Source organism: Ptiloglossa arizonensis, chromosome 2, assembly GCF_051014685.1.
Source record: "Ptiloglossa arizonensis isolate GNS036 chromosome 2, iyPtiAriz1_principal, whole genome shotgun sequence".
In the NCBI taxonomy this organism is placed as follows: domain Eukaryota; kingdom Metazoa; phylum Arthropoda; class Insecta; order Hymenoptera; family Colletidae; genus Ptiloglossa; species Ptiloglossa arizonensis.
In genome coordinates, this window is record NC_135049.1 from 26563179 (window position 1) to 26590884 (window position 27706).

General features: G+C 30.3%; 7 protein-coding genes across 17 annotated transcripts; 4 read left to right on the forward strand and 3 right to left on the reverse strand.

The window, feature by feature from the left end:
- Nucleotides 1–244: 244 nt before the first annotated feature.
- Cul1 (cullin 1) lies at nt 245–7469 on the forward strand. Of its 8 annotated transcripts, none has more exons than XM_076305430.1 (16): nt 245–458; nt 562–654; nt 784–888; nt 1376–1596; nt 1682–1844; nt 1932–2150; nt 2232–2489; nt 2563–2856; nt 2981–3244; nt 3340–3519; nt 3675–3824; nt 3898–4016; nt 4100–4220; nt 4287–4390; nt 4458–4677; nt 4875–7469. In XM_076305430.1, exons 4-16 carry the CDS (start codon nt 1433–1435, stop codon nt 4953–4955), a joined length of 2337 nt encoding a protein of 778 aa, XP_076161545.1. In that variant the 5' UTR covers nt 245–458; nt 562–654; nt 784–888; nt 1376–1432; the 3' UTR covers nt 4956–7469. The 8 variants fall into 8 exon arrangements, with proteins under 8 accessions (XP_076161545.1, XP_076161547.1, XP_076161546.1 ...); XM_076305432.1 differs by having other exon boundaries at nt 797–888; XM_076305431.1 differs by having other exon boundaries at nt 805–888.
- On the reverse strand, nt 7135–9187 carry LOC143143770 (uncharacterized). Its single transcript, XM_076305444.1, has 6 exons — nt 8660–9187; nt 8294–8438; nt 8057–8221; nt 7840–7974; nt 7624–7758; nt 7135–7557 (listed from the first exon to the last, which is right to left on the reverse strand). The coding sequence occupies exons 1-6, from the start codon at nt 8938–8940 to the stop codon at nt 7474–7476; spliced, it is 945 nt and encodes a 314-aa protein (XP_076161559.1). The 5' UTR covers nt 8941–9187; the 3' UTR covers nt 7135–7473.
- Nucleotides 8776–17352, forward strand: LOC143143780 (sperm-associated antigen 6). Its single transcript, XM_076305456.1, has 11 exons — nt 8776–8958; nt 9095–9261; nt 9440–9702; nt 9838–10048; nt 10115–10293; nt 10360–10533; nt 10590–10742; nt 10801–10950; nt 11023–11181; nt 15638–15783; nt 16736–17352. Exons 2-11 carry the CDS (start codon nt 9237–9239, stop codon nt 16881–16883), a joined length of 1608 nt encoding a protein of 535 aa, XP_076161571.1. The 5' UTR covers nt 8776–8958; nt 9095–9236; the 3' UTR covers nt 16884–17352.
- Nucleotides 11212–16831, reverse strand: LOC143143775 (uncharacterized). 3 transcript variants are annotated; one of them, XR_012991244.1, is made up of 5 exons: nt 16560–16831; nt 16195–16429; nt 13604–14567; nt 12062–12800; nt 11212–11960 (listed from the first exon to the last, which is right to left on the reverse strand). XR_012991244.1 is itself a non-coding variant. In XM_076305454.1 (4 exons), the coding sequence occupies exons 3-4, from the start codon at nt 13814–13816 to the stop codon at nt 12711–12713; spliced, it is 303 nt and encodes a 100-aa protein (XP_076161569.1). In that variant the 5' UTR covers nt 13817–14567; nt 16195–16429; nt 16560–16831; the 3' UTR covers nt 11212–12710. The 3 variants fall into 3 exon arrangements, 1 of the variants encoding a protein (XP_076161569.1); XR_012991243.1 differs by having other exon boundaries at nt 12047–12800; XM_076305454.1 differs by having other exon boundaries at nt 11212–12800.
- Nucleotides 17353–17776: 424 nt separating the features above from the next.
- Cby (beta catenin antagonist chibby) lies at nt 17777–19052 on the forward strand. The gene is made up of 3 exons (XM_076305449.1): nt 17777–18457; nt 18533–18648; nt 18732–19052. Exons 1-3 carry the CDS (start codon nt 18274–18276, stop codon nt 18822–18824), a joined length of 393 nt encoding a protein of 130 aa, XP_076161564.1. The 5' UTR covers nt 17777–18273; the 3' UTR covers nt 18825–19052.
- Nucleotides 18692–23255, reverse strand: Top3alpha (topoisomerase 3-alpha). 2 transcript variants are annotated; one of them, XM_076305419.1, is made up of 11 exons: nt 22883–22981; nt 22461–22807; nt 22276–22394; nt 21852–22198; nt 21482–21770; nt 20899–21397; nt 20468–20813; nt 19849–20401; nt 19529–19766; nt 19222–19463; nt 18692–19151 (listed from the first exon to the last, which is right to left on the reverse strand). In XM_076305419.1, exons 1-11 carry the CDS (start codon nt 22961–22963, stop codon nt 19111–19113), a joined length of 3102 nt encoding a protein of 1033 aa, XP_076161534.1. In that variant the 5' UTR covers nt 22964–22981; the 3' UTR covers nt 18692–19110. The 2 variants fall into 2 exon arrangements, with proteins under 2 accessions (XP_076161534.1, XP_076161533.1); XM_076305418.1 differs by having other exon boundaries at nt 18693–19151; nt 21900–22198; nt 22883–23255.
- Nucleotides 23256–23463: 208 nt separating this feature from the next.
- Nucleotides 23464–27620, forward strand: March6 (membrane-associated ring finger (C3HC4) 6). The gene is made up of 6 exons (XM_076305417.1): nt 23464–23623; nt 23995–24428; nt 24514–25323; nt 25416–26072; nt 26150–26603; nt 26687–27620. Exons 2-6 carry the CDS (start codon nt 24042–24044, stop codon nt 27433–27435), a joined length of 3057 nt encoding a protein of 1018 aa, XP_076161532.1. The 5' UTR covers nt 23464–23623; nt 23995–24041; the 3' UTR covers nt 27436–27620.
- The last annotated feature ends 86 nt before the right edge of the window (nt 27621–27706 follow it).

Genomic DNA, 27706 nt, shown 5'->3' on the forward strand with positions numbered 1-27706 from the left:
TACCTGAAATAGGATATATTGTTATTGAAGCGAATACCTGAAATGTAGACGTTCGTTGAAAATTGAATGATGACACATGAAATTTTGCATAATACAAAAAAATTATTAACAATTGTTTAAATTTTTGTGCACCGATCTTATAATCAGTGCATCCACACTTTAAAATAGAAAGCGCTGTCGTTTCTAAAGTCACTTTGTAAAATCATAGCATTAGATCTCTTCCTTTACCCTAGATATTTTTTCTTCAGTTTTCAACTGTAAGACATTAACATAGTGGTAAACAGTATCATAAAATAAAAATATCGTTAATGTAAAATCGAGCGGGAACACGGATGAATAGCTATATAAACGAATGGTTCGCGAAACCGTTGACACGTCGTTTCGTTGGTAACAGTGGCACCTAACCTGTCAGAAGTAAAGCAGCAGATCGCAACCGTGGTCAGTTTTAGGCACGTAAGGTAAAACATTTTAGATTCGCGTATCTGTTGTGTTCGTCACCGCGGAGAGTATAGAAATAACAAGCGGAGGCAGTGAAAATTTCTCATCAATGCGTATGTAAAGCGGAGTTGCGGTGATCGTTAAAGGTGGCCACCACATTTTCACGAGAACTCCCTTGTCCAACCCTGCCTGTTATGCGGTGGTGAATGTCGACAGGTGAGTGTACGTTTTCTGTCTCACGATACACTTCCCTCGTTCTGCCGACGAAAAAAAATATTCTCTCATGGCGACGGGCTACGGTAGTGTTACTTCTGCCAAATTGCTTTTCTTGTGGATGTCCAATAGTGACGGGTGGTAGTGTTGTAGCACGAAGATTTGTGATGTTCCGATGTTTCCTGACGAAAGATTCGAGCTACTACTAACGATGCGCATCCTGATGTAACTACATCGGTATGGACCTTCCGATTACCGACTAACCGTTTCCGCACAAACGATTTTTTTCACGGATATTTTTGTATCTAGTAGAACCTACGATCGCTCGCTTCTAACATTCTTCGTACACACGCACAAAAAAGTTTCACGCAGTTTTATTTATAGTTTTACAAAGCAGTTTTCAACAGCCTCAAGTATGTGCATAAGCAAGTAGTTGTGACATCAATATTGTGAAACTATCGATAGCTCATTGGAACCATTGAATGTAATCTATTTCAAAATTAATTCCAGCCACTGATTTCACCTTTGTTTTACCTTTTTATTGTTATGCAGTTTACATAAAATGGAATATCTAAAATAAAGTAATGTTGTATGCCTATGTAAATGAAAGTAAAACTATACCCATCATTGTTCGATGTTTGTTTTAATGTCGCGATCCCTGTATATTTAATTCTAATTCTGTATTGAATTCACTGTAATAGTCACTATTCTATCTTTCCTACAGAATTTATTGTAGGAAGTAGTAACAGTGACACTCACTCGACAAGAGTATAGAAATAGGATGTCAGGGTATAGAGGCAGTGGAGGGGCTGGGAGTCATCACGGAGGCTACCCAGGCCTCAGGCAAATAGATTTAGATCAAATCTGGGGAGATCTCCGTGAGGGAATCGAACAAGTTTATAACAGACAATGCATGTCTAAACCAAGATACATAGAGTTGTATACGTATCCTTTGTAATAATCTATACAACCATATTACAAATGCGCTAATGATTTAGTAATTTCTTTACTACATTATATAATCCATCAGTCATGTATATGATTATTGTACAAGTGTTCATCAACAAGTAAATAAAACATCGATCAAAAGTAAAAAAGGACAAATTTCTCAAGGAGGTGCACAGTTAGTTGGTTTGGAGTTATACAAACGTTTGCGTGACTTTCTTAGAAATTATCTTATTAGTTTACTAGAGGTAATCACTATCTTACTAGTTCCTAACATTTATTATTTTTGGAAAAGAAAAATAATTAATATAATAATCTGATTACTTTTGATACAGCATGGAGTAGACTTGATGGATGAAGATGTATTGCAGTTCTATACAAGGCAGTGGGAAGAGTATCAGTTTAGTAGTAAAGTTTTGCACGGTGTGTGTGCATATCTAAATCGTCACTGGGTACGTAGGGAATGTGAGGAGGGGCGTAAACAAATTTATGAAATTTATCAGTTAGCTTTGGTTACATGGAGAGAAAATTTGTTCAAGCATTTAAATAAACAAGTAAGTTATTCAACTTAATGTATAAATTATACGTATGTGGATTATATTTGAATGTAGAAGAAGAAGAAAAAGCAAAATCAGCATTTTAATATGCTTCAGGTTACTAATGCAGTCCTCAAGTTGATTGAGCGAGAACGCAATGGAGAAACAATAAACACACGTTTAGTCAGTGGTGTAATTAATTGTTATGTAGAATTGGGTTTAAATGAGGATGGACAGAATCTTACTGTTTATAAAGAGTCTTTTGAAAATATCTTCCTTGAGGACACAGAAAGGTTTTACACTCGTGAAAGTTCAGAATTCCTCAGACAAAATCCAGTACCAGAGTATATGAAAAAGGTTTTCAAGCAAAAATTCTATAATTTTGTTACATTTTTTAAACAAATGATTTACCATTATTATTTTACTACAGGTAGAGCAAAGGTTACTAGAAGAACGAAAACGAGTTCAAGTTTACCTGCATCAAACAACTTGTGAAAAATTAGCAAAAACATGTGAAAAAGTGTTAATTGAAAAACATTTAGACATATTTCATTCTGAATTTCAAAATCTTTTGAATGCTGACAAAAATATGGATTTAGGTCGAATGTATCAACTGGCAACAAGGATACCAAATGCTCTTGGAGAATTACGAAGTCATTTAGAAAGTCACATAGCCAATCAAGGTCTTGCAGCTATTGATAAATGTGGTGATGCTGCATCTAATGTATGCTTTTTATTAATTTATAATTGTAATTGTGTTAACAAATTCAATAGTAGGTAGTAATATTCATATAGAACAATATAGTTGATGTGTTAATAAGATGTTACTACTCATTTGTTCTTTGTAGGATCCAAAGGTTTATGTAAACACGACTTTAGAGGTTCATAAAAAATACAATGCTTTAGTACTTGTTGCATTTAATAACGATAGTGGTTTTGTGGCAGCTCTTGACAAGGCTTGTGGTAGATTTATTAATAATAATTCGGTTACTAGAGCAGCAAATAGTAGCAGTAAATCACCAGAATTACTAGCAAAATACTGTGATTTGCTGTTGAAGAAAAGTAGTAAGAATCCAGAAGAAGCAGAACTTGAAGACACACTTAATCAAGTTGTGAGTAATAATCATATAAATTAAGAAAATTTCTATTCATTAACGTTAATATTATTATTTTTAACAGTGTTGATATTATTGCTTTTTAATTGCAGATGGTAGTATTTAAATATATTGAAGACAAAGATGTGTTCCAAAAGTTTTATAGTAAAATGTTGGCAAAACGATTGGTACAACATATGTCAGCTAGTGATGACGCAGAAGCTTCCATGATCTCTAAATTGAAACAAGCCTGTGGTTTTGAATATACTTCAAAATTACAGCGAATGTTCCAGGTACTGTATTGTGCTATAAAGTTGGTACTTATTTATTAATATTAATTTCATGTGTTTCACTAAATTTATTACTTTTCATGTAGGCAACTATTTTCACATTGTCTATGAATATCTCTCAAAATTATATATCATTATAATTGTAGTCCTGTCCACAGGATATTGGAGTATCCAAGGATCTAAATGAGCAGTTCAAAAGACATTTGACAAATTCTGCTGAACCATTGGATATAGATTTCAGTATACAAATATTATCTTCTGGTTCATGGCCGTTTCAACAATCTTTTTCTTTTTCATTACCAACAGAGGTAAATTCGATTACTAGATAGTATGTTTTAAATTTAGATTTATTGTAAATACCTAAACATTTGTGCATTACAGCTGGAACGATCTGTACATAGGTTTACCACTTTCTACAGTTCGCGACACAGTGGAAGAAAGTTGAGTTGGTTATATAATATGTCTAAAGGCGAATTACATACAAATTGTTTTAAAAACAGGTAACAATATATGTGAAAAATAAATTTATAACTTTGAAGAATTTTGTAACATTCAAAAGTGACTTCCTATAATTTAATTTTAGATACACATTACAAGCATCCACTTTCCAAATGGCTATTTTATTACAATTCAATGGATCTACAGCATGGACAATACAGCAGTTACATGATGCTACACAAATAAAAATGGATTTTTTATTTCAGGTAATGTGTTAATATTAAAAACGATCTCAAAAATGTAAGCTGTAAAAAATATTTTCAATATTGTAGGTCATTCAAATACTTTTGAAAGCTAAACTATTGACAGCAGCTACAGATGATGAAACTGAATTGACACCATCGACAACAGTAGAACTTTTCGCAGGATATAAAAAGTATGTTTTATTAATTATATGAGATCATTATTTTATCAATAGTCATAATGATATGTTTTTATAACAGCAAAAAGCTGAGGGTAAATATTAATATACCAATGAAGACGGAATTGAAGGTCGAACAAGAAACGACACACAAACATATAGAAGAAGATAGAAAACTTTTAATTCAAGCAGCAATTGTTAGGATTATGAAAATGAGGAAAGTATCGAAACACCAGCAATTGGTAGCTGAAGTATTGAATCAATTAAACTCCAGGTTCAAACCACGAGTTCATGTTATTAAGGTAAGTATGAATAATCATTTTTTTCATTGATATTTCCAAGATCATGTTTGACGATACACATTGATAAAATAACTACATGCATCTTTTACTATACTAATTAAACTTGACATAGTATCAATAAATTAGTTTGAAATGTCTGAAAAAAATTATAAGTGAGAAAAATTTTGCCTTAACATAACATCATTCTGCTCTTTCAGAAAAGTATAGATATTTTAATTGAGAAAGAATATCTGGAGCGCACAGAGGGTCAAAAGGATACTTATAGCTACCTGGCATGATGAAGTTGATGTAGAACAACGATACAGCAACAACCATAAACGCAAAAGAAAGATGACTCTCCACTCTCATTGCTACAAACTGTCACAATATTTATTTAAGTCTCAAATTTTGAATCTCGTATATTTTCTTTGTACATGGATGCCCTTGTACCATGTTGTCCCTCTGGTCGCATTTAGAGTCTGGTTTTTATAATATGTTAATAAAATCATTTCATAGTCAAGCTGCTAGGTGTGTTACTGTCTGTGCCGTTTTTGACATAAGTTAAAGCACTACTTTTTTACAATACGATATTATGTTATTAAAAAAAAATACATGAATTTAATTTTTAAATTCACAATAAAAATAATATTCCTAGTGAAACGAGAAACAAATAAGAGACTAATCGTGACAAAAGTAACATGAGTAAACATATTGTGTGAATAAAATACTATTAAAGAAAAAAGTTCAGGGTACGTCATAAGTCATATTAACCAATAATATCGAAGAACTGAAACATACATATGTTTCCTCGCTTTTCTTTTGAATAGTGTAAAGCACATTATTCGAATATGTCTTTTCTGAGCATGTAACATAAGAAAGAAATGTAATTTCAGCTATTTGTATTATAGAATACGAAACACATCTTAAATTCGAGTAAGCACATAGATAGTAATGCATTTTAGCAATCATGAAGTTCAGTTAGTGATCATGTGTATAAGGAACAAAATTTTATACCAGTGAATAAACAAATCTGTCCTAGCAATGTAAAAATTGAGTTGTTCTTTTGGTTAGAGCAGTCTCAATTTAAAATAAATTTTTCTAATGGCTGGCAGAACTTGAAAAAAGGACATATAATTATTGTTTTTATAAATGATTTCTTGTAAAAATAACAATTGAACAATTTATGACACATGTAAAAGTTCTAAAAAATGATCTACTATAGTAAGGAATACGTATTGCATACATTGTAACTAAAGCTTAGAAGACTCGTTTCTGCTATTAAGTGAAAGTATCGTTTAAAGTATAAGACATGATTTTTTTCCTTGTTAATGATAAATGTGTTAAATTTTCAAAACAAATTATTTAAGTGGTTTTTTCAAAGTTATATCTTATAATAATTAGAACACATTAGATGTTCATAGTGCAATATAAAATAAAACGAAAATTTGTGGTATAGTACGATTTTGAATGCAGGTACAAGCAGTGGCTGAAATTTGACATTAGTAATGAAATGATAATTGTTAATGCATCAATGCCACTAATATTAAGAATGATATAGTAAATCACAGTATATACGTGTATGTAACTCTAATGCTTGCAAATGTTATCATCATTTCGGGGTTGAGTAGTGGATTCAACGTGTAAAAAGGCTGAGACGTAAGTGTCTCGAACTGAAAGTTATTGTAATTATAAACAAAAAAGCGAAAAAAGAAAAAAAATATATTAAAACTTATTTGAGGGCGAGTAACAACATCTTGATACTTAATTGTGAAAAGAAACTATTAAATTAATGTATTTTATTATATAAAACGTTCTACAAATTCGAATGGTAAAATATTAAAGTAAAATTGTTCAAACTAGGTTGTGCAGGATGCATTGAGCCGAAGATACGGACTTGTATATCGTCTTTATTCACTTTTTTGATATTTGATGATATCGTTTAATGAATTCCATATGAAAATTTCTAGGTTCGATTATTCCTGTAGATTTAGAAAACGTACAACGGTACATTATTTAAGCTAGAACATACAGAATTCTCTACTGCCAGGATTAAGATTTGTAAAATCCATGTGTCACGCAATGGAGAATAACATCAGTGTTTTCTGAAATGTTTGAACGCTTTAACTTTCAATACGTGTTCTATATTAACGTCTCGTTTTCGTATAAAATCGAAACGATCATCTTATAGACGTTAACTGGACCGTATTAATATTTTGAATTTTTGTATATACAGCTAAAATTCATTGTTGTCAATTTTTATTCCCCATGCACAAAATAGGACTTATGTGTAAATAAGTTGAACAAGTCATTTAATGTTGTCTGAAATGGGAACATTCAATTCAGTATAGTTATAATGGAAATTAGTCATGCGTCCTCTTGCAATTTTTTACCGCATTATTTTTTTAAAGATGCAAAACGAAAATAAAATTTTATTTGAATGCATGATTTCCGCGGTGACCATGAATACATCTTTTATATTTCGTTTTGAAACCTTCTGTTACAGATCCTATTAACTATTCAAGTATCATCACTATTCTGTATAGCGCAATCGAATAATTGCTACGATTATGCCGTAATTTTATTTTATTTTTATTTCAAAACCCTTGAATTAAAAAACATTTTTAAATTTCATAACATTCTGACAGGTAATGTACGAAGTAAGGACACATAAACCCATTTTCTGTGAAGAGTATTGTTAAGAAACACATGTTGTAAAATAAAATTGTATAAAACTTGTGGCTATGAAATGGAGTTATTCCATCTTTCACAGTGTATAAATTGTAGCAGTCATTCAATAAATGTTTTATATACAATTTATCATAAGCACTCTGGTTTTTGATCCAATAATCTTGAAAAATCTTCTTGGGTAAATTTTAATTGTCCAATTCCAATTAAACATGCCTGTGGAAGTACATAAATAAAATTACTTTGTTATCATTTATGCAAATAATTAAAATAGATACATACATTTTGCTTCTTTAAGTTATGTATAATCAACATTTGTTTTCTAAATACATGTACCACTTCTGAAAATTGTTTTCCCAAATTATTAACTGTCAACCTTTTATCATCCTGCAGTTTTCTAACTTGATTTCTTAATTCCTAAACATACATCAAACATAAAAATATAAAAGAATGCAATAAGTTTTTACTTTATATTACATATGCTTTTTCAACATGTACCTTTTCTTCTATTTGAGAACATTTAAGTGCACTTCTGAGTTTATCATTATTTTCTAAAGACCTATTCAATCTCATACTGTAATTATTGGATTGCTGCTTTAACGCTTTTACTTGTTTTTGAAGTTTATCTAAATCCTGTTAAAAATACATATTATGCATGTAAGAAGCTTATATACATATAATTATTTTTATCGATATAATTTATTATAATTGAAACCTTTTTTATAATTGAATTTTCAGTATTTAATGTTTGAGATTGAGACTGCAACTCTTTATTAGTATTTTCTAATTTTGTAATTGTGTTTCTTAGTAACTCAATTTCATTCTGTAATTTAAATTCAAGTTTGTTTTGTTCAGACTCCAAATTCATACATATATTGCACTGTAATATAACACAAATTATTCAAAAATTAGTCAAATAATTTATTCTTAAGTCTACACAAAGTATAGCTACCTTTTTTTTGTATGCATCCTGTAATGTTTGTAGTTCATTTTGCAATATATCTATTTTAGCTTTAAAGAAATTAATAATAGTTTTATTTGGCAAGTTTTCTGTTTTAGAAACTTCATCTCCATAATCTTGTTGTGTTTCTATCTTTCTATGGGATGTAAATGGTATTTAATTTAAATAAAAATTTAATTCTTTATATTTACATGCTTAAACAAAGTAAAAACATTTTGAAATTATAAAATTAACTTAAAATGTGTGATAAAATAAAAATTCAAAATGCCATTGATTTTGTAATACTTTATGAAACTAACATAATATTTTAAATTAATTTTAAACATCAATAAACGATTGTATTCTATTTCTGCTTACAATTTTGAAGATGAAATTTGATCAAAAATATGCGGCAAAGATACATTTCGTTTAACGGAAACCTGCGAATTGACTTTTTCTTCTGTTACTGTATTTTCCGAAAACTCTGTTTTTTCCCTTATGAAATTTGTGTATCGTATTTTTGAATTGGAAGTTGAATATTCATTATTATAAGTGCTTATAACACGATTTACGTTTTTCATTAATTCGTGCGCTTTCTGTTCGAGTTCTTTATTCAATTGACGGAACCCTTTTTCTTTAATTAATAAGTCTTCAGTCATTTTTTATTATGAAAAAAGGTATTATCCTATTGTTTTTTAACATATAATTACTGGCTATGATAATACAATCTTTCCGTAATATTTCTCTATTTTATTCAATAATGCTATCTCAATATTCTGTTCGATCAAAACACCTGTTTATTTTTGTTTATAGAGTCGCTGTACTACATCATATGCGAAGGGCGGCAGTTTTTCGTTTTCAAACATACGATAGTTTTGTGATGGTGATCAATATAAGGAAGCATAAGAAGTGTCAATATCGTGATACAACATTTAAAATATTTTAGCAAGCTAAAATGACAGCGCGTTCAATTTTACAAGGTAGACTTTTTAATATTGTTGCAAATATTTAAGAAATTTGGCGGTCTTTTGCATTAACAATTCGTATATAACATTGTAATAATTTCGATCCTAATAACCAGTACAATTTTTGTTTACGAGTTACGAAATATTTTTATCATTAAGTAATACATTGCTATTAATCATTGTATTTTTATAGTTTTTGATCAGTATCAAAAGGCCCGTTTATTTTTTGTTCAATCTATTGCGGATTTTGCCTCAAAACCAAGCAATATAGAATGTTTAGAAGCTGCTGGAGCTTTGGATCTCTTACATCCTTTATTGACAGACCTTGTGCCATCTATTCAACATATGGCAGCTATTGCTTTAGGAAAAATTGCAAATAATGATCATAGACTGGCACAAATTATGATAAGAAAGGATATCTTACCTCAATTATTGAAGAATATTGATAAACAAAATGTATGAATGTAAGCATTTTAGCTTTAGAAAAATGTGTTCTTTTTTTTATTAGAATGAGAAATAACTTGTAAAATGAGTTACATAAAAGAATACACAAGAATTAGTTGCTACAACATTTAAGAACTTTTGTTATAGAAATTTTATAAAAAAGCAACATTATTTGTTATACGTGCAATAGCTAAGCATTCTCCTGAATTAGCTTCTATAGTGATTCAAAACAATGGATTAGATATTGTTGTACTTTGCTTAGAAGATTTTGATGCTATTGTCAAAGAAGCTGCTGCCTGGGCACTAGGATATATCGCCAGGCATAACAAAACTCTAGCCCAAGCTACAGTTGATGCAGGTATGTATACCAATATATTAATTAATTTTATTTTAGACAACTATACACAGATTGTACTATTTATAGGTGCTGTACCCCTTTTGGTTCTATGTTTACAAGAACCTGAATTATATGTAAAACAAATAAGTGCATCTGCTCTTTGTGACATAAGCAAGCATGATAAAGATCTTGCTCAAGTTGTTGTTGACGCAGGAGCAGTTCCCTTTCTTGCAAAAGCATTATCTAATCCTGATAGCAAGTTAAAGGTACAATAGGCTATTAAATCATATGATTTTGTAATATAATACTCTAGTTCTTAATAATATGTATAGCGTCAAGTTCTTTCGGCATTGAGCAATGTAGCAAAACATACTGTAAATCTGGCAGAATCTGTTATTGAAGCTGAGGTTTTTCCTGATGTTCTGGTACACATGGCACATCCTGATGAATGTGTTGTTAAATCTGCAGCAACATTAATCAGAGAAATTTGCAAGCACACGTTAGAAGTAAAGCTATTTTAGACACCAATATATTCAATGCATACTGATTATATTTTTTTTAGATGGCACAGCTTATTGTAAATATTGGTGGTATTGGTGCACTTGTTGAATTAATTAATACATCAAAATTAACAGTCAGATTACCAGCAATAATGGCAATTGGTTATATTGCTGGACACTCAGATCAGTTAGCTATTGCAGTTATAGGATCTAAAGTATGACACCATAATATTTACATCATTACAATACTCTAAACAAAACTGTTCCTTACAGGGAATTACTCACTTATCTGCTGTATTACATGAAGAAAAGGATGATCATGTGCTTGCCATTACCGTGTGGGCAATTGGTCAAATTGGGAAACATACACCAGAACATGCAAAAGCAGTTGCAGTCGCAAATATTCTTCCAAAGTTATTAAAAGTATGTACAAATTTATTTTACAGTATATTATTTATAATTATTCAGTAGTATTATCATATATTTAATTTCCAGCTTTATAACGATTCAAACAAATTAGACGATCTCAGAGCAAAATGTAATACAACACTAAAGCAAGTATTACAAAGATGCATGTATATTGAAGCCTTGGAACCCTTACTACATGATTCACCACCTAATATATTGAAGTACGTGTTAGGACAGTTTAGTAAGGTAAGAGATATAATGCTATTTTAACTTGTATATAATTCTTTACTTTATACATATTTTTTACAAGTTGTACTTAGAACTTACAAACTAGAAAACATAGCAATACAATAAATGTTGTATTATATTTTATTATTTATCACATACACGAATGAAATAAATTATACAAATCAATAATATTAACAAATCTTTCTATACCAAATACAAAGTATTATATCATAAAGTCACAATTTAGTGACCATTTTGAGTCTGAATACAATTACATAACAATATTTATGTATATACACAAAACATCATCAAGCTATATAATGTTGCTCTATCGAAAAATTGGTCAAGCAGTTGTATAAGGTGAATGGTTCTTTTTTCTCACATAAAAATTATTATACCACAAATAGCATTCTAGCAATTAGAATCTTAATTTTGTGATACACAGTCAATACAGTGGTTTATTCAATACCTTTATAATTTACTTTTATGATTTTTATTACTTGCTTGTTCTCTTTGTATGTGTCGTAACTCTTTAAAGATGGTACAAATTTCAATTTTGCTTCAAATAATATAAGTACGAAATATCATGTATTTCTATTAAAAAGTAATAATATTCCTCGATATGCTGTATGTCATTATATTTATCTGTCAATTAGATTAGTAGAAAGTGAAAAAATCGATAATAGCGTAAAGTGGTCTGACTTGTTCCTTTTATAATGTTTCTATAATAAATATCATGGCACATTTGAAGTCCCAAAAAAGCACATTTCTCAGTCTTACCACAGTAAATGATTCAGCTAAAATACAAGGACGATTGAATTATTAAGTGCTTCTTGCTTAAAAATTTTAATTAAAATATGAAATATTTAAACATATTTTTTACCAAGTTACTTCTTACTTGCATCTATTGTACCATGGTGTATTTTCTAATGGCAGTATTTGATATAAAGAGTCCAGTTGTACAAAAATTGTAGATATAGATAACAAAGAATTGTTAAATTAGAAGTAAGTATTAATCATTGATCAATGAAAAGTTCAGTTTATGAAACTGTTGATCAATAAGGCATTGATTTGATATTTGCAGTAATACATTAATGTAATGTACAAATCTTAATATTATGTGCTTTGAATTATATTTTTGATAAATGTTAAGCTCGTGGATCATAGGACTATCAGTAAATGCAATTGCATTCCAGAAAAGTTAATTATTATTTAATTTTCATTCAAACTGTAATCTTATTTTTTATATAAGTACACATAAAGAAATGTATGAGATGCAATCGGCAGTAATAGTTACTTTCGCTCAATTAAAACTATTTTGTAAAGTTTAGCAAAAATTACAATGATAAAAGTTAGAAAGTATGAAATGTACATTGAAAAAAAGCAACCAAAAAATTTCAGTGGCAAATTTATGCATTATAATTATTTCCATTGTACTAAAAATTCATCCTATATAAATTGTAATAAATTTGTATGCCTCAAAATAATTGATTGAATGAAATAAATCAGCATAAAAAAACATATTAAAATAATTAAAACACAGTGTTTTACCAAAATTTTTGTTGCATGACAATTTCAAATTGTAAAGCAATTAAGGCATATACTCGGTTCAGAGCATGCAATCTGTCCAAGCATCTCTGAAAAGTGAAAAAAACAAGTTGTGTTATCAAAAACTGCAAAAAATTATCTATCATTTTTATAATGGTACTTAAGTAACTCATTTTTTAATGTTAAAACAAATCCTTAATAATATGTTTTTTTATTATGAAGGACAAAACTGTGCAAGTAAAACAACATACAACATTATATATAGATTCTCAAATAATATAAAACTTTTTATAATATTATTTAATTAGAAGATTTTGCTTTGTAAAAAGTAATATATATAATAATTTGTGCAACTTACAATTTCTAAATATTCATAAATAAATACATGACTTTTCTATTGTGCTACCATAACAAAAATTTACATTCTTTATATCAATATATATTGTACTACTAAAAGTATATATAATGCGAACGTATTTTCACTTTAAAATATGTAAGATCATGTTAATAAGCACATATTTATGATCTACATAGTCATTATGACAAACGAACTCAAACATAATATATAACAGTTGCACATAAATAAAAGATAAATATTTACCAAGACAATATCTTATGTAAGATTTTGTACTGTAAAATGAAGGAAGTTCTGAATTGAAAGTGCTGTTATTTTCAAAAATGAAGTCAGCATACTCTAATTTTTTTAATCATTTGGATGATCATGTTATTTTAAATTTTCTTTTTACAAAGCAATATAGGAATTATTTAATTATTATCAAAATAAAAAGATGAATTTGGTCTACTACTCCACTCTTGTAATAAAATCATTATTTTATTCATCATTGTCATCATTGGGTTTAATACTAGCATAATTGTTCATATTTCTATTCACCCTCAACATCTTGAGAAAACTGCCTAGTACAAGTATAGTCTTCCTGTGTCTCCTGAAGATTCCAGCATAAAGTTCTTCACGTACATCCCTTCTGTCACTCACATCAGAATCAATACTTGATACAGAGACAACAGAAGGTTTAGCAGAGACCGGCTGATGATAGCTGTTGGTCTCCCCCGAATTTAAAATAACGCAATGTTGATTGTTTATCATGTCTATTATTAGCTTTTCACTTTTTTGGTTAACGTCTTAGATTTTCGTTATACCCAAGTTATACTATAGTTAACATGTATTTCACAATGCTCAATTTGAAACTATGTGAAACTTACTTCACATCTAACCTGTGAAACTTCTGTAATTACACTGTCTGATTTAGTAACGAGTTAACTTCTTATAAGTTACAGATTTTTATGTTGCTCCTATCAGACATACTTGCTACAAATCTGTCAGCCAGTACTGTGTAATACACACTGCAATTAGTCTTTTGTATACAATGATATCGTCTTTTATCACTTAATTGCTATATATTTGAACTTTAAGGCAGCTGTCTTGTCTTGTCTTGTTATCAAAGCCATGCATATCACTAAAAAATTTGTTACCTTTAATTGTAATATTTTGAGTTCTCGAATAATTTTCAACTTCTATTCTTATTCTTTACACCTCTTTAAATTATTATTTTAAATATTTTATTAAAATCGTTGTACTGAGAGCTCGTTTCAATCTTTTTTCTTTCTGTTTCTATTTGTGTTCTTTAATCAATTATTTTAAAAAACGTTTCAAAAATTGCAATATTTTTCTGCTTATAGTGTATGCAAATAGTTCCAGGCTAAATTTAAGTATAAAATTATACTTTATAATAAAGCAGACAGACAGTCTAGTATTAACTCTACAGATAATATGTAAAAAAAGTGACGTTGAATCTTCTTCTGTTTCCTTAGCGGCCGATATTTAGTACCACATCCGACTGAAAAAATTTAATAATGTATATTTTATTGCAAATGCAAGTCAATACTACATAAAACAATTTAAAACTCGTTAAAAAATAAAAGAGTTTTGAAGTATATCAACAGGTTTGCGGCAAACATGTTTTTTTACGCCTTTACTCTGGAATTTTGTTTTCGGAAATGAGATATTTTTGGCGGCGATGAAAGACAAAAAATATACGGATCTGTTTTTGGTTGCATTATTCTAGTGCAGAATAATGTAATACACACGATATTCTGTGACTCGACAATAGAAAAAATGGCGGACTAAAATTTTTAAAATAAGTCAATTAAGTAAATTAATCGTAGATCCGGTAATAACATTAAATCATAACTCTTTTTTATATTCCAATAAAAATGTTGTGTATCTCATCTGTAATTTTATAATAAAAAAAGCATAAAATAAGAATGATATTTCTCATTTGAATTAAAATAGTTATCGACTTATTTAAATTATGAGAATTTATCAATAAGCAATAAATTCAATTATCGAATGAAAATAACTAACGTAAATAAGCGTTATTATCGGGTGTTTTAATTTAATATATTTAGATATTCGGAAATAATATTGTTGCTTAGAAATCGTCGATTGTGCGTCAAAAGTGATATAAACTATGAGACGTAATAAAATACGTCATATAGTGCAACAAATATTTACGAAATTCCGAAAATTTTACAACACATTTTAATATAGAGGTATACGATTTTTTATTAATAAAATCGAATACATAATTCCATATATTAAATTGATAATAATATTGTAGACGTGTGTCTTTTAAATAATTTAGTTTCTTTGTTGTAGATTGAAACATTAAAGAAAGTAGGTTCACATTAAGCAAATGCACTCAAACAGTGTGCAGGTCAGGTTTCAGAAGCCTTATTCTTAGGTGCATTGCAACATGCAAACTGATTGCTACTAATGTTCCTGTACCATCTACTCATATATACACCCACTGCACACTCATACTCTCTCACTCACTTTGAGAATATTAAAATGTCATTTAGTTTAAAGAAATTGGTTTTATTTTTTGATAATTTTGGTTTTATACAGGTTTTGCCTAATGATGCCAGAGCAAGAAGACTATTTGTAACATCTGGTAGTTTAAAGAAAGTGCAAGAAATTCAAGCAGATCCTGGTTCAACACTTATAGAATATATACAAATTATCAATTGCTGTTTTCCAGAAGAAATTGTCAGGTTGTTTTTAATCTCATATTCGTATAAAACATTCTTTCCATTAATAATGCTTCTAATTCTTTAATCGTTACCTTATATTATTCTTATACCATAGTTTTGTAACTATAATTACTCTAAGAGCATATGATAATTAACACTTCAAATGTTGTTCAAAGAAACTGGCCTTTGTACTCTTTCAATTATGACGTTACTTTACTGAGGTATATGATTATTTTAAATATTGTTTTATTTTTTGAATCATTGCTTTCCTTATTGTCATAGACTAAATGACCTATATTTATAATATTTGAGAGATTGATTGAAATGTCAGTACATGCAAGAAAATATATACATGTAAAAATAATGGTAACAGTAGGTAATCATCAAAAACACTAGTTGCTTTTGACATAACCCTAGTAAAGAGTTACTTACTGAAGGAATCTGGCAACGTAAGTTTTTGTTGATGAGAAAGTCCAGTCTTCTTAGAGCGGTTTACACTAACAGCGAATGCAAATAACTGCAGCTCCGTTTCTGGATCTCGTGTGTCTTAATTTAAATCGGGCAGGTAATATACGGCGTGACCGCCATGTTGTCACAGCTGATTGCATTGGAAAAATATAAACCCGGACTTTATTGGATCAATAATTTTACGCGCACTCGATGATTTCTGTGAATGTTATACGCAACAAGTTACAACCGTTTGTACCTCTATCATTGAAACTTCAATGTAGCATTGCGTCATTTAAATTGAAAAATAGAAAGTCGTTTTTATTTTTACATTACATATCTTGTCTTACCTGATATGATGTTATTGGTATTTAAACGAATGATTATTATGTTTAGTAGGCCAATTATCTATTTTTTATACGTTTAACTTAAATAATAACATTAATTATTATTTAAACTTTCGTTGATGTGTTCTTATTGTAACTAAGTTTGGTTAAAGATTAATTGATACATTTTTCGGCATTAGATATTATTCTCCTGGGTATCCAGACAGTCTCCTGGAAGCGGTTGAACAGTATCAACCGAAATGTCCCTCTCTGTTTGCGTTGGAAGAACATTTGTTTTCTGATACTGATTCCAAGGCTTCTCTATCATTTCATAACGAAGATGGTTAAAAATATTATTCGTACTGATTATACCTCGATTGTACATTACAGTTATACATATACTATTCAGTAAATTAAAGTTTTATTTGATAAATACTAATTGAATTTTTCAAAAAATATTTTAATGATTTTGGTGCTTCAAAAAATAAAAATATTTTTTAAATCGTCATACAATTTATATAGTTTCTTATTGAATTTTAATTAGTAAAACTTTTTGAGCAGTAGTATGTATCTACAGTGTACATCACTTACTCAGGAATCTATCAAATGTTACCGTTTGAAAAATTATAGTACGTCAAATGTATCTTTTTAAAAGATTTTCCTAGTTATCGACAAGCTTCTAGTTATCCTGCAGTTAAAACGCTAGATAGCGCTATTTAGACGCTACAATAATTTATCAATTCAATGAAGAGATTATTATTAATTAACTACGTATTGTTATATTTTAATATGTTTATGTATATGTGATTTAAATAAAATTATGGTAAAATTACTCTTAAAATTAGATACTAGTTTTGATCAATTTTTGTAATAGCTAGAATACAAGTAGATCAACGCATTAAATAAAACACAATCATTGTTTAAAATCAATGTAAAAAAAAATTGAAATTATCCACTTTCGATTTTAATTTATTTTTGAATATTAATAAATTACACCAGTTGCTATAAACAAAATATTAGGAATAATTCAATTAGAAGTGTAAATATAAAAAATATTTCGAGCGTACCATACGTTACTTGAAACACTGAATAAGTTCGATTAACTTTATTCATAAATAAAAATAAAAATTATTCAATGAATAAGAAACTATAGTGTCGAATAAAAGTTTGAATTGTAATTATAATTACAATTGTAACTGTAACTTAATTCGACAGTTTTGAATAACATCCGAGTGTTACAGATTCTATCATATATAGTCCTTTAGTCAGCACGAAAATATTGTTCTTACAAATTCATTTGCAATTTTACAAGGTTTAAACTATTACTATACGCAAATAAACGAGTAAATATATGATTAAATTCTTATGTGAACGTAATCTCTTGTTATTTAAATGAAAAATCAGAGGAAGTGGGGAGAATCAGTCAACTATTAAGGCAATGAAGAGTGTGTATTTGGTGGGAGAAATTTTTGTATGACCCCCTTCTTTACTTAATGTTCGGTGTATTCTATATTTTGTATATGATCATATTATTAATCATCAAATATGTATAATCGTATATTGAAAATGAATTCTGGTACGGGTAAACACAACCTCAAAACTTGAAACAAAATGAAAAAATAAATGTAATGCCTGGTATTTAATATCGCGTTTTTACGTTACAAATATTTAATGTCGTAAATAGACATTTTATTTTTATGTTTATGCAAATCATAACATCGAATTATTGGTATGTACAATGCCCTTGTTTTCAAATAAATTCTCTCCTAAGAAGACGCCAACAAGAAAGGCAGGAGTATTTTTAGTAAACAAAGATTTGAGTCCAAAGCGAATTGAAAAAGAACTTGGGCCTAATGTTGGCCCTATACGTTTGAAACTGGGAGATCAAGAAGCTGTTTTTGAGTCAGGTTTATGGATTCCAGGTAAAATATTACAGTACAGGTTTAGTGTCATGACAATGTTTTGTGTAAATTAATGTATAAAATCTATTATTTTAGAATCTGGCAAAATTGGAGGAACTTACAAGGAAAATGAAAAATTAAAGAAGGAAGTGAAGAGATTAGAGGAAGAAAACAATTTATTAAAACTAAAATTTGAAGTACTTCTTGATATGGTTATTGATCTTTCATTTTTTAAAAATTCTAAATATGTTTGGTGTTACTAATGTCTAATGTTAATTATTTGTATACTTCACAGTTGACACAGACAACAGCCGAATTTAATTCACAAAGAGAAGAACTAGATAAATTAAGAAGAAATTCTATTTACAACAAAGGCACTGAATTTTGATACAGGGGCATATTCACATTCCGCAACGTGAACTTTTTATACTTAGGATTAAATATATTTTCATATAATTAAAATATTACTTTAATTATTATATTATTAACGTATAAATGCACACATGTATATACCCAATTGTATGTACAAATTAGAATATTAACATAAGGCACATAGTGAATTATGAAAATTGATATTACTGTATTACCAAAAATATAAAAAAGAACTGTGTTTTTGTAATTATCAAATTATTAATTATTTACAATATTATTTATACAGTACATTTCTCCTTTCATTAATCCATTGCATTTTCTGGACAGGTTTTTCTTGTGTGTCCTAAGAAAAAAATTTACATCTTAACATAAATAACAATTTCTACAACAAAATATGCAAGTAAATTACAAACCTTCTACTCCACAAATTCCGCATTTTCTCTTACCACCAGTAGCCCGAGGCTTTTTTTGTGTATTTCCATATTTCTTGTGTTCTCTTCCCCTAGATGTGTTATTATTGTCTTTTCTGAAGGTTTTGTTATGATTTTGAAGGTTTTCATCTGCCCATTGAAAGAATTTACAAGATTCTGTCATAGGTTTCTGACATGAATAAAATAGGCGACCTTTATTAGGACCATCCTTCTGAACAGTCCGCCTATATGTGCAAAAAATTATTTCTTGTATAATGGAAAGAGCAGAAGACATGAAACATTTACTCACTCTATTGCCAATTGACTGCAGTGACATGTAATATTAGTCAATGATGTAGACATATCAACATCTCCCCATGTACTAGAAGCAGCAATAGAGGTACTTGGCCAGCTGCTCGTGCTTGCAATTGGTGTATGATTTGAATTTCTATTTACATTGTTTTGTGTTTCCTGAGCATTGTCTGATGCCCAAAGAAAGAAGTTACAACCTGTACCTTGAGGTTTGGCACATTTATAAAATAATCTTCCTACAATGTGTATTATAAAACAATAATTAAATGTGATTATAGTTAAAGAAAATTTTAATGTAAGTATTCAAGAAATCCATACCATGATTTGGCCCATCTTTTTTTACTGTTAACTGAATTGCACTTTCATGACATGTACACATGATGACAGCATTCTCGTCAATGTCACCCCACATTTTATTTTTCTCACTTGTTGACGCTTTTAATTTATTGCTTGAAGAAGTAAAATGACTTGTATCGATCCATTTATTTTCATTTGTTGAATTATTTTGTTTCTTAGTATTTGTGTTATTATCTCTTGATCTACTTGTGTTGTGATGACTCCTATTCTGATTTTGAACAAATCCTATAGATGTGTTATTAGATAAATTTGTCCTATTTTCAACTTGAAGTGCATGAGTATTATTGTTTCGTACTGAAGGTGGATTTGAAAGGACAGTTGAATTTGAACCATCAAGTATACTGCTATAACCAGTATCATTTGTTTGAACAAACTTTATACTTTCATTTCTTATATTTAGTACCTCATTAAATGAAGGATCACAACCACCTATGCAGGTTATATAAGTAGTACCAAAAATTGGAAATGCATTTCTAGATAATTTGAATTTTAATTTGCGCATGTTTCCCAAACACTAAAAACAATAAAATTATTAGTTATAAATTATTTAAATTGTGAATATCGTATATATTATACTCACTTCCGAACAAACTTCATTTAAAATTTCAATAAATTCAACAGTCTGAGGAAACCAAATTGCATTATTACATGTTGGATACCCCATACATCCAATATATTTTCCCATGCCTTGTTTTCTGTCTTTGAGCGTCATGTTTAACTTGCATTTCGGACATTTAAAGATAACAATGTCTTCAGGTATATTATTAATTTGGGCTTCTTCTGTTTCGGTAGGTTGTTCATTGAGATAATCCGCTAAAGCATTATCGATTAAATTGGCACGTTCCATTGTTATTTTAAACACGTCGCGATATTTATTTATTTGAGTTTGTAAAATTTCTTTTGGATCTTTTTGCCGATCGCATATCCTGCATGTAAAAACACGAAATTAAATATTTTTTTAAGTACTCAATCACTTTCCGTATTATTAGAAAGGTGATGGAACTAACGTACAATTTAAGATCTTTTTCTAAATTAGCTCTTAAATTTGGTTTTGACATTTGAAATCCCATATTATCATAACCCATTACTAATCCAATTCCAAGTTTCCCAGGCATTAGATGTTTTTCATCCATCAAACCTACATATTGACGGGACTTTATTGTATCAATGTGTTCTGCATGTGTAGCATCGGTACCAATACCAAATTTGTCCATCAAACTAATCAAATCTGCTTCAGTTAACAATTTTGGTGGAGACGTTTCTTCTTGTACCATGTCTATACTAGTTGGTTCAAAAACTTGTCCTTCTTGGTACATATGAATTTCTTTGTCACTCCATTTTTCATATATATACACATTTAAGTAATTTCTTTCAATAATTTGTAGACCATTAGCAATAAATTTTTCGCCAGCTATATCAATCTCTACTGTGGTTTCTTGTCCTAATGCATTGCTTGAAATACAGGCCAAAAAGTGCCGAACCACAAATTCATAAACTTTAGCTTCATTACCTGGTGTCACATAATTAGTTGTAATGAAACAAAGAAATGTTTTCAATATGATAAATTAAATACTGATAAAGTATGCATGCACACCTTGTAAATTGTCAACATATTTTGTTGGATGTATAGGAGGATGTGCTTGATCACTTTTTTTTCCTTGTCTAGGATTTAATCCTTGCTCTAATAATTGCTGTGCAAAATTACCCCAAGTTGGATTATTTACTTGTTGATTTACCAAGGGAACAAGATTTAATTCTTTTGGAAATATATTTGTTTCCGTACGCGGATAACTGATGAGACCTTGAGTATATAATTTCTCAGCAATTTTCATAGTTTCCTTTGCATTTAAATGAAGTTTACGAGAACCTTGTTTCTCCAATTCCTAAATTTATTTAATTTGATATTAAAAATTAAGCTACAAATATCTTTCTTTCTTTACTTGAGCTAGTATTCTATTACTTACAACTGTGTCCAATGGTAGTGGCCGCCACTTACTTTTAGGTCTACTTACAAGTTTTTGTACTGTTGCATTAGGCTGTTCTAAACATATATCTAGGAAAACTTCACAAGGTAATTTTTCAAATAATCTTCCTCTTATCCATCTAAACTCCACAGACAGTTGATCACGAACATCCATTACTTTTATTTTCCAATATGGTTCTGATTTGAATCTTTCTATGGCTAAAAACCTTTCTACTACAAATCCTAGTGTAGGAAATTGACAGCTACCATAACTGATGAGCATATTAGCAAGAGTACTAGGAAATACCTTTTGAAGTCTCAATGTTTGAAATCTTGTAAATGCTGCACCTACAAGCATTATTTCTGTTATATGTTATTTTACAAATGAATTACTTCTGTTATATTTGATCAACATTATTATATACCTATTCGTAAATCTAGTTCACTTCGTACATTAACAGCATCGTTAACTGCTTTGTTAGGTTCGCACAGATTTTGAATAGCTCTATCTATAGACACCTGTGTAATTTCAGAAAACTTTGCCCTACAGAAAAATTGATTTCTCAATATATAAAACAAAACTTAATTATAGATGTACTTAGTTTATTACCTGTATACCGAAATATTGCGTTTAACCATTTGGCAGACGTGAATAATTTCAAACCCAATATTCTCTCCTTCACGATCACAATCTGTCCAAATAATTAATTTATTGCATTTTTTTACTTCTCTTTCTAAAGTCTTTTTAATCTTAATATAATTTTCATCTGAACATTGTTTTATTATGGGTGCATCAAATAAACTTAGCGGATGGCAAGCTTGCCATTTACGATATGATCCTACAAATTCATATGTTAATAAATGACCAGACACAGAAGTCATGATCATATCACAATTCTGATTCCACAAATAGCAGCCAAATTCATAAATTTGATTATATTGAGACAATCCTGCTCTCTGTAAAAAGACAAAAATATTAGATATAATTTCGAAAAAATGTTGGTTGTTTGAATTATAATCAATTTTAATTACCCGTCTACTAGTACCACGAGACAAATAGTTCGCGATATTTTTTGCAGCATCATTTTTTTCTGCAACATTTAGGACTTTCATAACCACACTGGAAGTATTAAATTTCGTAGAAAAAAGATACTAAGCAGATTTATGCCAATTTAATGTCACACCAGTAAACAACTTTGTGAGACAAATTAACATAATAGAAAATAAACAACATAATTAATATTTCACTAATCGATAATTAATATTTGTATGAAATATCATTATATTAAACCAGAACGAATACATTTTCTTTGCTTGAACGCTTTAATATTACATTTACTAAGTATTAGTTAACATTCCTTCGCATCTTTCAAATACACTTTAATTGAACTAGAGTGAACAGAGTGTTACGCTCTACAGTGTAATAAAACTAACATAGGTACCGTTGTCGACATTGGTTGACTACTTCAGTTACGTCAAGCAATGCCTGAAACTTAATCTCATGATAATATCCCTATCGAAAGAAAATTATCTACAATTCAATAATTGCTAATCATAGCGTTATATTACTTGTATAAGTTTCTACTGACTAAAAATATTATTTTGAATGGCTAAAAATATAGTAGCTTACATTCTTAATAAGGAACAGTAACTTTTTCATTGTAAATGTTGCAAGAATGTTGACACAAGAAAGAAAGAGCTAGAAGTAGCAGTAGACATTTTCAATATTTTGCACGGTAATTTTGGATTTCGTGCATCTTTATCAAAGCACACGTAAGTAGACAATATTCTGTTGTAAGTAATACCGATCAATTTAGAGAATAAATATATTCCTTATTGAGTAAACGTGATAGGTACTCAATATTCGTTAATAACTTCTGTACTTTCAACACAGTTTATTTTTCTCCGTTGTAATTATTATATTTCGATAAGTTTTGCAATATTTCGTGTTTAACAATTTCAAAAGTATATTATTTAAAGATTCATGTTTTATGAATGGTTTCTTTTTATTCATTTTTATTTTTGTTTATAAAATTAGCATTCATCATTCGATATTCAATTCTTTGTTGTATATGCAAATATTTGTGAAACACATATACGTTCTGTACTTGTCATATAATAACATTCAATCATTCTGGTTTCAGCAACTTTCTTACTGTGATCAATTATTTAAAAAAAAGAAAAACCAAACATGACGGAGGACATGTTAGGTGCAGATATCTGTAGGGTCTGTCGATCTGAAGGCCTAGCAGATAGACCTTTATTTCATCCATGCATTTGCACAGGCAGTATTAAATGGATACATCAAGAATGTCTAGTACAATGGATGCGTTATTCACGCAAGGAATATTGTGAACTTTGTGGATATCGTTTTTCATTTACTCCAATTTATAGCCCAGATATGCCACGTCGTTTACCATTGAGAGATGTTATTGATGGATTATTGTCCAGCATTGTAACAGCAGTTGGAAATTGGCTGCATTACTCTTTGGTAGCAACTGCGTGGCTTTGTGTTGTTCCATTAACTGTTTGTCGAACATACAAAGCTTTATTTGGTGGACCTCTTAACCTAGTCCGAGTGAGTATTTTTTATAATTCAAAAATATAGCTTAATTTTAAGTTGTTATAGTAAAATAGAAAATACATCATGCTTTTGTTTATAGATAACATCAATACCAATGGATATGGTATCTACAGAAAATGTATCTTCGGATGTATTTCATGGTTGTTTTGTAGTTACTTGCACGCTATTTGCATTTATTGGTTTGGTATGGTTAAGGGAACAAATTTTACATGCTGATGGCCCTGATTGGCTCGAAAGAAATAATATACAATTGCCTCCTGTTGATAATCCAGTACATGTAGAAGTTCCTGCAATGCGGCTTCACGAGCTAAGAGCCTTTATTCAGCAGGGAATTCACAATAATAATAATGTTCCACCTTTTGTCGATGAACCACCTGTTCTACCAGAAAATCCAAATAATGATGATCCAGGAAATGCAGAGGGACATAGGGCGGAAGAAAATAATTTACTAGATAATCAAAGGATAGGTGAAGCTGAAGAAATTGGTAGAGACATTGAACCACAAATAGTTCCCAGAAATGGAGAACCACAGATAGAACAACTTCCTAGAGATATGGAACTGCCTGTAGTTCCCAGAGACATAGAACCATTAATACCCCCTAGAGACATGGAAGCAGTTATACCTCCTAGAGACTTAGAACAACCAATACCTCCTAGAAACGAGCTTATAGTGGATGGTGAACAAGCAAATGTGGGAGCTGGTGAAGGATGGAGGGATCAAGTCCAAGGTCAAGCACAGGGAGAAGCTGAAGATGCAAACTGGAATCCAATGGAATGGGATAGACCTGCAGAAGAGTTAACCTGGGAACGCCTTTTAGGCTTAGATGGATCTCTTGTTTTTCTTGAACATGTATTCTGGGTTATTTCTTTAAATACCTTATTTATTATGGTACGTGTTTATGCGTTTTAAATTGTACAAAATATTAAGTAATTAATTGCTTTATACTTCTATGATTTAAAATGTCTCTCTTTTACTTTCAGATTTTTGCTTTCTGTCCATACCATATTGGTAGTTTTGCGATAGCAGGATTAGGATTACAAGAGTATGTAGCAGCATCGCATTTCGAAGGATTAGTAACTACTTTGTGTGGTTACTGTGTCATTGGAGTTGGTTTGGTAGTTCTTCATACACTCGTGGCTTTTTTAGGTTTCCAACGCTCTCAGCGTATATTAGGCTTGTGTTACGTTATAGTAAAAGTTTCCTTACTATCTGTCGTTGAGATAGGTGTACTACCTTTAGTCTGTGGGTGGTGGTTAGATATTTGTTCGTTAGCAATGTTCGACGCTACGCTTAAAGATAGAGAATCCTCGTTCAGTCTAGCTCCTGGTACTTCAATGTTTATTCACTGGTTGGTTGGAATGGTTTATATATATTATTTTGCTTCGTTTATTCTGTTATTACGAGAACTGTTACGGCCAGGAGTACTGTGGTTTTTGAGAAACTTAAACGATCCTGATTTTTCTCCCATCCAAGAGATGATACATCTTCCAATTTTGAGACACATAAGAAGACTAGTGGCATCTGCAGTTATATTTGGAACAGCTATTTTATTAATGTTATGGTTGCCAGTCAAACTTTTAAGATGGGGATGGCCGGGATTTTTACCGTACACGGTGATGGTTCAAAGTGAAGCTCACGTAAGGAATTGAAATAATAATTATTTTCTGATAATGTTGCGATTACCATTTTAATTTTTACTGTATTTTTAAATTAGGCCAGTGAATTGTCTTTGGAATTGTTACTACTGCAAGTAATTCTTCCTGCATTACTGGAGCAATCTCATACACGCACATGGTTAAAAGCTCTAATAAGAGGATGGTGTCAAGTAGTGGCCTGGATGTTGGACATTCAATCGTATCTCCTACGAGACCAAACCGAGGATCGAGGAACAGCAGTAAACGAAGATGTACAACACCCAGATTTAGGTGCTGCGCATCAAGCATTAGTGTTAAGAGAAGGACCATCAGGTTTCCAACCTTACATTAGACCACGCTGGTTTCCTGCTCGGCTAGTTGGTCTTTTGTTATGTGTGTGCGTTTCACTTTTAATCGCTAGTTTGATTGCAATGACTCTCCCCGTTTGGCTCGGACGTAGAGTAATGGCATTGTGGATGGTTGGAGCTCCTGCTCCGTCTCCACCTGTATTACTGCCTACTTTGAGTGGTTCTGGTAAGTTTGCTTTTGCATACAGAATTTTCACGTATATTTTTTTTTTTTTTAACAAAATTATATTTTTTTCTTCCATTTTTCAGAAACGAATGAAACTGTAGTTGTTTTATCCGGACGAGTACATGAGGTGTACACGGTAGCCTGTGGAACGTACGTATGTTGGGCCGCGGCAAGAGGGTTAGCATTAGCATTCTCTTGGCTACCTCGAGGACGAAGGGCGGTCTTAGATAGAGTAAAGCATTGGGCAATAATAGGCGTTAAGGCGTCGGTTGCATTTTTCCTACTTGTTGGCCTAATACCGCTCTTATTTGGTCTTCTTCTCGAATTAGTCGTCGTAGTACCTTTACGCGTACCATTAGTACAGAATCCTATTTTGTTCATTTGGCAAGATTGGGCTCTGGGTGTATTATATACAAAAATAGCAACGGCAATTACGATGATGGGGCCGGATTGGAGAATTCGCATGGCAATTGAACGAGCATACAACGACGGCATTAGAGAAATAGATTTGAAATTTATCGTTACAGAATTGGCAGCTCCAGTAATATGTTGTTTTGGTCTTGCTTTAGCCATTCCTTACGCAATGGCCTATGGAATACTCCCACTTTTGATCACGCATTTAGAAACACAAATTCTTATTGCAAGACGTTTATATCCTTCCATCGTGCTAGCAAGCTTTCTGTATATTGCTATTTATTTTCAAATTCGTCAATTTAAAAAACTTTACGAACATATAAAGAATGATAAATATCTTGTGGGGAAAAGACTAGTGAATTATGAACATCGGAATAAATCTCAGTTACCACAGCAACAGTCACAAGCATCGGGATAATGCCGCTAATATAATTATTTCTTAATGGTGATATCAAATTAATACAAAATTCTGTAACGTACATTCATTATCGCGCTTAATAATAACAGATGCTAACATATGTTGATTTTGCTTTAATTTTTACTATAATAATTTATTAATGTGAGCGATATTAAATAAAGTAAAAAGACTCGTTCAATGCATCATATTTCTGTTTGATACATTGTAGATTATCGATATTTTTTATCTAATTTGCGAAAACAAATTGTTTCAAAATAACAATGAACATTCT

What these genes read in the sequence shown, in the direction of transcription:
- Cul1 (XM_076305426.1), top strand. Translation starts at nt 1,433, where the DNA reads ATGTCAGGGTATAGAGGCAGTGGAGGGGCTGGGAGTCATCACGGAGGC. An exon ending in AAGACACACTTAATCAAGTT is followed by an intron (nt 3,245 to 3,339) that starts GTGAGTAATAAT and finishes TTTTAATTGCAG; the next exon opens with ATGGTAGTATTTAAATATAT. An exon ending in ACAAATTGTTTTAAAAACAG is followed by an intron (nt 4,017 to 4,099) that starts GTAACAATATAT and finishes ATTTAATTTTAG; the next exon opens with ATACACATTACAAGCATCCA.
- LOC143143775 (XM_076305454.1), bottom strand. Translation starts at nt 13,816, where the DNA reads ATGATAAACAATCAACATTGCGTTATTTTAAATTCGGGGGAGACCAAC. An exon ending in GTTTTCTCAAGATGTTGAGG is followed by an intron (nt 12,801 to 13,603) that starts GTGAATAGAAAT and finishes TTCACTTTTCAG; the next exon opens with AGATGCTTGGACAGATTGCA.
- Cby (XM_076305449.1), top strand. Translation starts at nt 18,274, where the DNA reads ATGCCCTTGTTTTCAAATAAATTCTCTCCTAAGAAGACGCCAACAAGA. An exon ending in GTCAGGTTTATGGATTCCAG is followed by an intron (nt 18,458 to 18,532) that starts GTAAAATATTAC and finishes CTATTATTTTAG; the next exon opens with AATCTGGCAAAATTGGAGGA. An exon ending in TTGAAGTACTTCTTGATATG is followed by an intron (nt 18,649 to 18,731) that starts GTTATTGATCTT and finishes TATACTTCACAG; the next exon opens with TTGACACAGACAACAGCCGA.
- LOC143143780 (XM_076305456.1), top strand. Translation starts at nt 9,237, where the DNA reads ATGACAGCGCGTTCAATTTTACAAG. An exon ending in CCAAGCTACAGTTGATGCAG is followed by an intron (nt 10,049 to 10,114) that starts GTATGTATACCA and finishes TACTATTTATAG; the next exon opens with GTGCTGTACCCCTTTTGGTT. An exon ending in TTTCCAGAAGAAATTGTCAG is followed by an intron (nt 15,784 to 16,735) that starts GTTGTTTTTAAT and finishes TTTCGGCATTAG; the next exon opens with ATATTATTCTCCTGGGTATC.
- Top3alpha (XM_076305419.1), bottom strand. Translation starts at nt 22,963, where the DNA reads ATGAAAGTCCTAAATGTTGCAGAAAAAAATGATGCTGCAAAAAATATC. An exon ending in AAAAGATGGGCCAAATCATG is followed by an intron (nt 19,767 to 19,848) that starts GTATGGATTTCT and finishes TACACATTGTAG; the next exon opens with GAAGATTATTTTATAAATGT. An exon ending in TGCAGTCAATTGGCAATAGA is followed by an intron (nt 19,464 to 19,528) that starts GTGAGTAAATGT and finishes TTGCACATATAG; the next exon opens with GCGGACTGTTCAGAAGGATG.
- March6 (XM_076305417.1), top strand. Translation starts at nt 24,042, where the DNA reads ATGACGGAGGACATGTTAGGTGCAGATATCTGTAGGGTCTGTCGATCT. An exon ending in TAAATACCTTATTTATTATG is followed by an intron (nt 25,324 to 25,415) that starts GTACGTGTTTAT and finishes TTTTACTTTCAG; the next exon opens with ATTTTTGCTTTCTGTCCATA. An exon ending in TGGTTCAAAGTGAAGCTCAC is followed by an intron (nt 26,073 to 26,149) that starts GTAAGGAATTGA and finishes TTTTTAAATTAG; the next exon opens with GCCAGTGAATTGTCTTTGGA.
- LOC143143770 (XM_076305444.1), bottom strand. Translation starts at nt 8,940, where the DNA reads ATGACTGAAGACTTATTAATTAAAGAAAAAGGGTTCCGTCAATTGAAT. An exon ending in CAAATTTCATCTTCAAAATT is followed by an intron (nt 8,439 to 8,659) that starts GTAAGCAGAAAT and finishes TACATCCCATAG; the next exon opens with AAAGATAGAAACACAACAAG. An exon ending in GTTCTCAAATAGAAGAAAAG is followed by an intron (nt 7,759 to 7,839) that starts GTACATGTTGAA and finishes ATGTATGTTTAG; the next exon opens with GAATTAAGAAATCAAGTTAG.